Source organism: Dermacentor silvarum, chromosome 11 (assembly GCF_013339745.2).
Source record: "Dermacentor silvarum isolate Dsil-2018 chromosome 11, BIME_Dsil_1.4, whole genome shotgun sequence".
NCBI lineage: Eukaryota > Metazoa > Arthropoda > Arachnida > Ixodida > Ixodidae > Dermacentor > Dermacentor silvarum.
Genome location: NC_051164.1, coordinates 79,103,932 through 79,116,100, shown reverse-complemented (window position 1 = coordinate 79,116,100; position 12,169 = coordinate 79,103,932). Strand labels below are relative to the sequence as shown.

The 12,169-nt window shown below is 47.4% G+C and overlaps 1 protein-coding gene across 1 annotated transcript; it reads right to left on the bottom strand.

Annotated features, from left to right (window-relative positions):
- Positions 1-4,007: 4,007 nt before the first annotated feature.
- LOC125941253 (uncharacterized) lies at positions 4,008-11,395 on the bottom strand. Its single transcript, XM_049658215.1, has 6 exons — positions 11,300-11,395; positions 9,113-9,266; positions 7,426-7,623; positions 6,538-6,669; positions 4,791-4,992; positions 4,008-4,113 (listed from the first exon to the last, which is right to left on the bottom strand). Exons 1-6 carry the CDS (start codon positions 11,359-11,361, stop codon positions 4,088-4,090), a joined length of 774 nt encoding a protein of 257 aa, XP_049514172.1. The 5' UTR covers positions 11,362-11,395; the 3' UTR covers positions 4,008-4,087.
- Positions 11,396-12,169: the final 774 nt, after the last annotated feature.

Genomic DNA, 12,169 nt, shown 5'->3' with positions numbered 1-12,169 from the left:
GACGTTAAGGTCCAGGAAATGGGTAAACAGAATTTCTCTTACCCGCTGTTTCCATAGCAGACTCCATTATTCGAGCGGTGAAACTGCCAAGGAACCGGGTGACTCAAGAGAACGGGGGAGGCCGTGGGTGGCTGCAGACGGCGTGAGACTTTGGAGAAAAGGCTGAACCGCGGAGCGCAGAAACGGCCTGCTACTGGGTCTGATCTAATGCGCGGCACGTTCTGGCAGCATCTGAGCGATCAGTGCCCGTGGCCGCCGCTCGTGCTCGGCGCCCCTTGATGATGATGATGATGATGATGATGATGATGATGATGATGATGATCCTTTATAACGGCTCGCACCCACTGAGGGGGATAGGCCAAGAATCGGGCGGCAGTAGGTAGCTGAAAAAAATTCTTTTTGACAATGAGAAACGCAAAGTAAAAGAAAGCAAAACCAAAAACAAAGAAAATTTGGTATAACTAGACTAGTGTGCCAACGAGCTGTCAGACTAACTGAAGGGTGAAATTTAAATGAGGTTACAATCAAGGTTAGAATAAATAGAATGTTACTATCGAATTTGGAGAAACAAATTTCAGTGAAATAAATACTGATCTGATATAAAGTTACAATAATTAGCAGGGTAATCGTCTTGTTTCAGTTAAAAAATTCAAACACTGCGCAACAAACGTCTCTGTGACAATAGCCGAGGGTGGAGGCCCCACATGATAATAATACTGGTGTATTTAATCTTCATCCAATTTTGCAGAGTGGAGCTTCGAGTAGTATCTTTCTCTGGTTCGAATAACGTCGGCATGATAAAAAGTAGTGGTCTATTGTTTCAATTTCCTTACAATTTTGGCACAGAGGGGACATCGTCAGACCAGCTCTATGTAAATAGAAATTCAATTCCGGGATGCGACAGCGTAATTTGGAGTATGTAACTTCTAACTGCCGAAAAGGACACCACTGATTATTCCAGCCAAAACCGCCATGCTGACAGTCTGTAGATGGGATCAGAGATAATTTGTTGTTGCCTCAAAACATCTTCTTCATTTGCTACGCTGCATGCGATAATGATGATGATGACTTCAAAGCATGGCTAACGAGGGTAGAGGTTTGGTCATACTGATGATCCATGACAAGGTGAGCACAGCGCGGAAGACGAAGAGACAAACAGAAAGGCACGCGACGCAGTGTGTATCTTTCTTTCCGTGTTCCTCTGCGCTGAGACTGTTTTGGATTTTCGATGACATTGCATACCCTGGCCAGTATGCGGATCTTCCAAAAGATCCTTCAGGAACACCAACACACTCCTCCTCGGAGAGGAGAAATACCGACAAGTAAATCAATTGCTTCAACTTCGTTGTAAAACAGACATAGTGAAGACAACGCCAGAGCAGATCCGTGAATGTGAAAATTTATTTGTCGAATAAATTTCGACAAATAAATTTGTCCACGGTCTAAGCAGTTTGCTCTCTGCTAGAGGAAGTCGGTCAAGGATGTTCAAACGGTGACAGGCGAACCCGCTGCTGGTCATATTTAGCGCATTCTATGATAATATCCTCAATTGAAGCGTTGGAGTTATCACAGTAACTACAAAGTGGGGACGTTTGTCTTTTGTTGCGGCACAAGAGGCGAGTGTATATCTAAGCGTAAACGATGGCGAAGCGTGTCGAACGTGCGGTCAACCTTTTGGTTCGGTGGTTCAGGAGTGGTTCCGCTCTGTATGGTGAGGAATACTGTGCACGTTCGTCGAATCAGGTGTCTTTGCAAAGTTTTGTGCTGCAGAGTGCAAAGAACATTCTCGACGTCTGATACAGAAAATTTCACCGGGGTCGGGGTACGTAATGTGTGTGTTGTTGAATTGAGTTGAATTCTGTGGTTTTCCGTGCCTAAACCACGATTTGATTATGAAGCACGCCGTAGTGGGGGACTCCGGATTCATTTTGACCGCCAGGGGATCTTCAACGTGCTCCCAATGCATGGGACACGGGTGTTTTTGCATTTCGCCCCCATCAAAATGTGGCCGCCGCGGCCAGGATTTGGTCCCGTGACCTCGTGCTTAGCTACGCTACACCATAGTCGCTAAGTCGCATAGTCGGTATGTGTGTGTTGTACTAGTTGACCGGTCTGCCACCTAGTTTCCCAAAATTTCAACGTGGCTAAAATTTCAATATGTGACAAGTAGCAGACAATATTAAGAATTTCACCCTTGTGCAGCCCAAGAGAGCGCTTCAATCTGAAAGGTGTGGCTTAGGATAAACGGAACGAATCAATTCAACGCGACGCCTGCCTTCGGTCACCTTATTTTTTTGCCTTGTGGGGGTGTGCTGTACGTCAGAAGCACGATTTAATTGTGAGGTACGCCGTAGCGGGGCCTTCCGGGTTAACTTTGACCACCTGGGATTCCTTAACGTCCAGCTAAGTATTTTCAAGTACACCATTTCGACATTTTGCCCCATTCGAAATGCAGCCGCCGAAATGATAGACCAGCCTGGGCAGGTGGGGCCCGTCTATGGTGAGCAGTGCCGTTGTAGATGTGCCCAAGATGCGGGCGTCCAGGATCTTGATGCGGGTGTCCCGCACCCACAGTCCTTTCATGAGGGTGTCTCTTGTGTTGTTGGGGTCCAGTCCGTGAATGACACCTCTGATGGTTTGCGGTGAGAACGGCACGTACGCTCTCACCGGGTGGGCTTGGTTGGCCAGCTTCAGGTGGGTAAGTTGGCAGATCTCGTCAGCAGTTTCCTCGTGCGGGGTGCTGACTATCAGGATGTTTGAGCCCTTGTGGGGGCGCACGACGTATTTCCCCTCCACACGGGCGGGGGTCTGGCAGGACATGACAATTGCTGCCGAGATAGCGTGGTTGGGGTATTGTTTGAGGGCTAGGCCTCTTGTCGGCCGGATAACTACCTTCAGATCTCCCTTTGGAAGGGGTGGAAGTCTAGGGCGACGAGGACCGGGCTTTCGGGTTATGTCTGGGGACGGGACGTTGACATTGGACGGAGTGCCACTCACGGAATTAGCTGCACCCAATGATGAGGAGATCTGAGCTTCCCGGGCGGCCCTGCGGAGCTTCTTCGCCCGATGCCTGCTGAGAGAGTATTCCCACGCAGGCCCGTGGGAAGGGGAGCTCGCAGCAGGATCGGACGACGATGTCAGGAGGCCTGGATCTTGGGAGGAATATTCACGCGAATCCATATCGGAGTCTTCATCAGGGAGGTTGACCATCGATGGTGTCAGTTGGTGATCGCTGGAAGGGCCCGCATCATCGGGCGAATTTCCGGCGGCCATTTCAGTAGTCGGGGCGGCGGTTGACAGTCGGAGAGCCTGACGCGGCAGGGCCGCGCAGGCAGAGTCCGACTCGAAACCGGTTTAGCGGCTGGGCTGAGGAGCGGCGGGCCAGGAAGCGTAGGAGTATCGACACGCAGGCGGCGGCGAACCCGTCGGGCCGTTCGGCATGAGGCGACCAAGGCAGCCGGAGGTGCGATAGCAACCGGCGTTGGCGGAGAAGGACGACTCGCAGCTTATCGGGGTGGAGCAGGAGCCCATCCGCAACACGTCTGCTCCGGTCGGCTGTCGCGGAGCGAGTCCCATCTCGGCGACTGCTCCGACGACAGGGCGCGGAGCGCCTCAGAGCGCTCGACGCGGGAGGAGAACGATCGAAAAGAACCAGCCGAACGCAAGGCGCACGCCCTCTTTCAACCAGCCGAAGACAACGTCGCTCGTGAGAGCGATCTAGAGCGCTCCGAGGCGACCAGTCGAAGATACCATTAGTGTCTACCACACGGCTCTCGCGCGTAAGGGGATGACTAAGCAAAAACCCGCCGTAGTTGCTCGCAAAGCCCACGGATGCACGCAAGATTGCCTCGCGACTGGCCGCACGAGGCACTTTGCACTAAATTTGCACTCCCCTCTCTTTCTCTACCACGGGACCAACTTACTACACTTTACACACTTTTTTTCCCCACTTTGACACTTTTAACGCTAACGTATGAAAAAAAAAAAAATCAGGAATACATTAATTGCTTCAGGCAGGAATTGCTTTATTGATAAGTTGAACGGAGCCTGGGAGACGCGGCACGGGTTGGAAGCGGCCACTGAACGGCTATCTTCCTGGTCTTCGTTGGACCTCTGTAAAAAAAAAAAAAAAAAAAAAAAAAAAAAAAAAAAAAAAAAAAAAAAAAAATTAGCGGCTGCTTTTTCTCAGCTGTCACGCAAGCTGAGACGCACACGCCTGAGTGTTAAAATAAGAAAGCGCCCTTACAATCTTAATGCTGTTCCCCCTTAGTGTCAATAAAGAAGTGAAACATACGTAAAATTTGTTTCCCCTTACTTTAGAATTGATCTACTTACTACTACTTATCTACTTACTACTATGTACTTAGTTTCTGTCCACTTACTTTGAAACCACTGTACTTGCTATACACGTATCATTCCTAAACTCGAACCGCATAGCTTACAGTAAGTAAGTGGTCACTAAGCAGAACTTAGGCGATTCGAAATTATTAGCGCAAGATACGCGCAAGCAACGTGTAGCCTTCTTGATGCGTTAAGTGATTACGTTATTGAATATTCATTCATTGTTGTTCTCTTTCAAGTACATGAGACATTATAGAGTAGGAATTGGGTTACAGTGCAAGATGAAATACCAGGACCAATTATAGCTCTAAATTAGTGTACGCAAAAAAAAAAAGAAAAAGCAAAAGAGATCTGAGCATAAAATATTAGCTGCAAGACGCATTGGCCTAGCAGAGAACATAAATATGATGATGATGATGAAAGGGACATAGTTCACACAACGGACGTACCTGCCACGCATCGTGATAAAAATACCCCCGGCGAGTACATGCCAGGAATGTTCAGCAGCTTGCGAATCTTCTCGACAAAAAGCAGCCGCGACCAGGCGGCTCCTATGAATCCCGTGCAGTTCTTGGGCGCAGCATCGTAGTTCACGTCGTAGGCGGCGACCCCGACCAGCAGCTCCGTGTGGTTGTCGAAAGTGAAGCAGAACTGCGAGCGGGCGCGTAACTAGATGTGATTGCATGCACTCAAGAAGCGTCACTTTACTCGCTAACGTGAGCTACCATCGGCGTCAGATGAAACGCGGTCAGCGCAGCGCGTGGCCGAAGCACAACTGAAGGTATAGTGCCCACGGTCCAGTCATAATCACCATTGACAGGCACGCCCCCTATACTGCGATATTTTCGTTGCTGTTCTGTTTCTCTTCTATCTGAAAGCGAGAAATAGAAAATTCAAACAAAACAGAAGCTAAAATATCGCAGTAGCGGGCGAGTGTTGCCGCACAGCACGGCGAAACCGTGCGTGCCCTCGGTGTCAAATGAAACGCGAACAGCGGTGCGGCTGCTACAGCTTGCGGCGTCAGCTTTTCTCGCTTTCAAGTGAAAGAGAACCAGAACACAAGCGAAAATATCGCAGTATATATAGCGAAGCTATATACTATTCAAAAGCCTGGCAAGGGAACAAGAATTCAGGATCGCCAGTGAGCCTCTAGAGTCCGTAAAGGAGTACGTTTATCTGGGTCAATTACTCACAGGGGACCCTGACCATGAGAAGGAAACTTAGAGAAGAATAAAATCGAGTTGGAGTGCACACGGCAGGCTTTGCCAAATCCTGACTGGGAACTTACCATTGTCGTTGAAAAGAAAAGTGTACAATCATTGCATTGTACCGGTGGTAACATATGAGGCAGAAACTTGGAGGTTAACAAAGAAGCTCGAGAACAAGTTAAGGACCGCACAAAGAGCGATGGAACGAAAAATGTTAGGCCTAACGTTAAGAGACAGGAATAGAGCGGTGTGGATCAGAGAGCAAACGGGGATATCCGATATTCTAGTTGACATTAAGAGGGGGAAATGGAGCTGGGCAGGCCATGTACGTGCGTAGGATGGATAACCGGTGGATACCAAGAGAAGGGACGGCAGAAACCTAGGTGAGGTGATGAAGTTAGGAAGTTTGCAGGCGCAAGTTGGAATCTGCTAGCGCAAGACAGGAGTAATTGGAGGTCGCAGGGAGAGGGTTCATCCTGCAGTGGTCATAAATGATAGGCAAAGCAACATCGCGCAGTTCGGTCAAACCGGATGTGCGCGCCTCTCAATGGTGATGACTGGACGGCGCGCACTATACTTTCACTTATGTTTCGGCCATGCGCTGCGCTGTTCTCGTTTCGTTTGACGCTAATAGTACAGGTATATAAGAACGTTACAGTAAACCCACAACGTGCAAAGTTCATATTTCTGACGTTCGACGGGACGTTCTTAATACAATTGCTCGGGGGAAAAAAAAAAGACACCTCGCAGGAAACTAGGCTGTCATTCCACAAGGTGGCACAAATCTGCTGCTCGTTATTTCTCTTTTGTGTATGTCTCTAGTGTCACCACAGTACGATGTAAAAAATTTGCACCCTCATTCATTTTTAAGGTGTAAATTGTTTAACTTTTTATGAAGCCATGTCGCGACTAGATATAGGAGTAAGGTGCGCGGTCGGCACGCGAGGATTGTGGAGGGTCGTCGATAGCACGCTGTATAGGCGCTCACCTTTACTTTGAGTGTTTCCTCCGTTTCGAAGGTTATCGTGAATCCATGCGTCTTGTCCCAGGAGTATCCGGTGACCCGACTCGCCGTGTACGCGAAGTTCTTTGTGTATTGGAAGGTTGTGTTGCCGCACATCTGGAAGAAGTGAGCGCGGAGGGAGAGAGGCAACTAAGGCAGAGCGAGTGTATAGAGCATTTCTGCTCGATTCCTACTAGACTATTGCATTTATTTATTTATATTTATTTTGTTGCACAATATTAAAATAAAGGAAGCAGAGAAAACTAAAATTGCACACATCCCACGCAGTGCGCGCGCGGGAATCGGTTATGCAAAGCATTTTGCAGATTTGTTGGCTATCGAGCTTTGTTTGGGTTTCCGTGAAGTATTGCTAAATCGCGCAACAGGTCCGTGAAAAGCGAACAATAGGTGGCGTCCGAATCCGCGCCCCAGGAACGGCTCTCTGGGTAGCAGAATGCATGCCACGGAAGGGATTGAAAGAGCCAGAAACTTGTTATAGATGCGGTGTTCCTGACATCATTTACTCTTTATGGGGTGCTAGCGCGCGTGTGATGACTGCGGCATGGCGACGACACGACTACGATGGATTGATGATAATACTGACCATAACGGTGTGGCCGGGCGACAACGATTGCGATTTGCGGGGCGGCGCTGTCTGACGGACCAGCGTCGAAGAACGTGACAGGCGGCACACGCATGCACGCACACGCACACGCAAACACACACGCAAACACACACACGCACGCAAACACACACACACGCGCGCGCGCGCGCGCGAACACACACGCAAACACACACACACACGCAAACACAACACTAACATAGTGAAAACGTTCTCTGAAAAAAACATTTGTATTAACGAACGCGACTTACGGCTTGTACGTGCGCCTTCTGAGGGTAGCTTTCCAATTTGCACGGGTTCGCAGGGCGGTACCTTCCGGCATATTTGACGTTCTTGTTGTCCGGCCTCTCTGGCTTATACCAACGCCCCGCCATCGTCGTTGACACGGCGAACATGGTGTCGAGACCCTCTGTCTGTTGCAGGTGTTTAACCGTTTTTACGGCGTCGTTCTGGAGAGAGAAGAAATGAGCGCGCAGGCACGCTGTACACTTTGCAGACGGAAGCGTAGGTGACTGTCAGGCAATGGGTTTTAAAGCGGAGGTTTTAAGTGAAGTTCCACAGCGGTGTTCGTGTGGTAATGAAGTCCTGCGCAGGGTAGCGTTGACGCTATAAAATGCCAATCAAAGAACAGCCAGCTGCGCAACCTGCTTCGGAGTCCCAAATTTTCCACATGAAACCTAATTAGCAGTGATTATGAAATGAGTGTTACCTTGCGTATACCGCACTAGAAGGGAAAAACTTCTTTTCGAGTGTTTTCAGCCAGTAATTGGGAATTTTTTTTTAAATCTTCTCATGTGGCGTTTTGCCGGCGTCACTTTGGAAATAGTGCAGGAGATTGTACGGCAGCGCGGCGGTATATAATTGCTGACGGCATGGTCCAGCAACGCAGCCTGCGTAGAAGCCCCGAAGCGGCCGTATCACTTATGACCAAGGTGTCGGTGAGAACGCGAAGGCTGAGTCTATATTACGACTTATCCATAGCTAAGAACACCCAGCAAACTTAGCCCCTGGCACTTCCAAAGGGTCGCGAACTCATTTAGACCACTTCGATGTCTTTGATGTATCAACCGCTCAGATTATCATATATTCGCGAAGGTTTCGTTTCTTCTGTTTTCTTGAAAATAGCCAGTCATGACGTCATAGGGGCAGCAATAGGCGCGCTGTGTTTAGAATGGGCTCACATCTAATGTGCACATGCTCAAGGAGCGGCTTAAGGTACGTTGAGACTGCGTACATAATGTGCAGAAACGGTGTTTCACTTAGCTTGGGCCAAACTTAAAAATCTGCAAATGCTACGTAGCAGGACAGAACCAAGGTAATGTTTGCGTCGCTTGGAGTAGCTCAGATTATGTTTCAATTCTGCCTAATTATATAATTAGTCATAAGCAACTTCTGAATTATTATAATTAGATGAAAAGCGTAAATGAGAAAATTGTAGAGCAACATGAAAAACTTCCGATACGGCTTTCTGTTGTGTCCTAAAAAGGGCGCTTTCGTCCCTCGAAGGACTAACTGCAGGAGTGTGCGTGTCGTGTGCAAATTTTGGGGAGTAAGTGTTTAGTCCCTGGTCGAAAAGAGAGCAACGGCAGGATACGTGCTACATGAGTCTTTTTGAGTGTGAAAGAAGCCCGCGAATACACGCAATATTTCCGCGCGACTAGCCACTCGAGGCAGTTTATCAATTCGTCAATATCAATTCGAGTGCAACATCAATTCCTGTCATGACCATAGAATATATCCTGTTTTGTGTCTTTGTACAGGTCATCAGGAAATTGAATACATCGACGTTTTCGTCACTGGAAAGGTAGATAAAGCACTTCGGCGTTACACAACCATGTCATGTGTCTTACGTATAGGAACTTTATCGTGCACGCACTTTAGTGTTCATCATATTACTGATTGCGAAAAGCACCTGCTTTCTGAATATTTTAAACTCACCATCGAGTACATGTAGGTCAAGTTTTGCCAGTTCTTTGTCGCCTTTTTCGAGTCTTCGTAGAGGCTAGTCGGCAACATGATGCAGCCCGTGATGTTGTTGTCGTTGTAAGATATGTGGCCCAAGACCACGATACCGTCGGGTAGGTACACAGTCCTGGAATAAAAGATCTGACGTGGAGATCGACTGCACATGCGTGGTGGACTGAGGCGGGCTTATTGTGTGCATTTATGTGGCTATATGGTAAGAGAGTGTAAAGAGATACTGCACCACGCGACGCCGTGGCAATGTCAGATGTGAACTATACGAAATAAACAAAAGTGCAGGCTTCGAGCCGTATCTACCAACCCACACCCTGATCCACGCCATATAATGGACGCCCACTATGTGAAACTGCCTTTTAAATATTTTTCATGCACTGCCTATCATCAGGCGCTCGCCTAATTCTGAGTGATTGGTAATCCCTAAAGGGACACTGAAAACAAATATTAAGTCAAGCTTAGATTGATACTCAGAAACGTGATAGGCTTCAATATTTTCGAGAGCAGAGTTTCAGTAAGAGAGAGATTGGAGTAAATGTAAGACACGATTCGAGACAGTCTACCAGGACATTTTGGTACTAGCCCGATAACGTAGCGACTCATCATTATGATTCTGTTACTACTACAAAAGCAGTTATAATAAAAAATAATGATCACTGCATGATAAGATGGAAGAAAATGCTTCTTGTCGAGTTCCTAATCGATTCATAGAACAAAAAAGAAAAAGAAAAACCTCATGGGCGTTGCCCTTGAGAACTATGCGATGGATGGTGAAAATATTAGTGGCACGAGCACCGAGTGACACTCTTGTTTCTTGCGCAGCAACTACCGGTTAGGGACGACTTCCGGTTTGTCACAGAGGTGGGACGAAATTAAAAAATAAATCATCCAAAAATAAACAGGTAGATATCGATGGTTCCAGGTATGGTTGATGATAGACATGACATGAGAGCACAGGTTTGGTACAGTAAAGAGGTAATTAAATGCCAGGAATAATGAGAAACAATTAAGGAAAGTCTGCCGTACACCAAGGCATACAATCGTACACTTTAGATGCCCACCGCATCAGTACAGGCCCAAGACCAGAAGCAACGTCATCAATGACGTCTCACTTAAACCATGGGTACCCGCTCATTACTAATTAAACTAAATACAAGCTAATTAGAGCTACACACCACCTGACACATAGTGAACGCCTGCCTAACGCAGCGGAGTGGTGACTTCGCTCCCTCCTCACTCGCTTCTGCTCTCCCGGCGCGCACCTACTCCGTTGCTCGCTCGCGTGCGCCAGCTGTGCGCCGGTTCTGGTTACGTACTCTCACGTCAGCGGCGGAGGGGCGCGTAAGGTGCGCTTCGGACGCCGTCTGCTAGGGTGCTACGCATCGCGCCCTCTTGCGCTCCCTCGCCCGCTCCTCTGTGCGTGGCGGTTTCCCGCCAGTTCCGTTCGCTCACTCCTCAGAGTTCGGTTTCAGGCCCCACATGAGGGTACACTAGAAATCCTACCCCGGATTCTCTCTTATCTAGAAGACCTCTGTAGCAGAGGACGTGGCCGTTAGTCAGCACTGTGTAAGCCTCACCAGTTCTGCTAACCTCACTAAGGCCAATAATATCCCAGGCAATGCCTGATAATTCTTCAAATAGTCCTGCTAAGCTAGCCTCACACGAGAGGGTGCGCGTGTTGAACGTTGTCAGGTTCAGTTTCCATTGACGGCCTGTCCGGACCCAGAGATTCTTAGCACCCTCTGCCGCGTAGCAGGTCTGACCGCCGTCTTGGCGAGACCAAATTCGTTATCCACAAAAATAACAGCACAACTTTCTTGTAAACGAATGAATGCTTTCTTAAACAAAACAATGTAAAAAAAAAACCGTATGCCCCTATATATAGCTAAGACTTAAATTGTCAGAAGGGACATAATCTAGGCAAATTATTTGGGCGTATACGTGGAAACCAACTCCACCTACAGCAGCTTGGCACGTTTCCTCGCTGCCTTTACTTCAAGACTGGATCCCCGCCGCTAATATATATATATATATATATATATATATATATATATATATATATATGTCTGTCTGTCTGTCTGTCTAAAGTTTTACAGTCACTTGATAGGACAACTACTCGATTTGGGTGGACAAACTGAGGAACCTTACTTGAGGTATTCGGACACTTTATCACAGCCAGTGGTGGCCTTGCAGTAAAGGCCCACAACCATCGAGGCGTTCTTGCCCGCTGCCGTGGCAATTTCCTTCAGCTCCTGCGAGCAGTTGCGTCATAATTGAAATCGTCAAAGGTTGCACTGCATAGAATAGCGCCGCGTGAGAATCACTGCGAAAGCGTATGAATCTTTCATTAATCAGTATCACCGTTAACATCTCAAGTACGGTTTTGTACCTCTTCCTCAAGTAACTGTTGTAACACTTGTCCTTTGAATTCAAATAATTTCTTACAAATGTTTCCCTGCAAGATTGAAAGTGCAAACAGCGCGAAGACACGGAGACAGACATGTAGGCGAACAGGACCAGAGCTGGTCCTCTGTGAACCTGCCTTACTGTTTTCACGCCTCCTTAATTTCGCGAGTCACTTGTTCATTAGCCTTTAGAGGCTTCTCTGATGCGGCCTATTCAAATACACGTAAAATGCACAAAAGCTTTTCTAAGATAACCTCCGGACCGATTTTAATGAAATTTGTTGCTTTGGAGAGATAGTTAAATGCTAGCGACTGTTGGAAGCGAAATTTCAATTTAGGGTCTGAATTTTTTTTAAAGGAATTTCAAAATTTCGAAAGTTCGAAAAAAAAATAGAAGCACGAAGTTTACTAATTAATAGCTATGCAACAAGAACAGCTATCGCGGTTCTGTAAACAACATCCATTAGACCATTGAAAGCGGACAAATTCAGTATGTCAATTTATATCTTACGTGAACTCGTTACGTTCTGTACAAGGGTTCTGCAAAAGCTATTTCCATATTAGTAAATTTTTTTTTTTGGGGGGGGGGGGGGGGGGGATTCATTTGTACTAT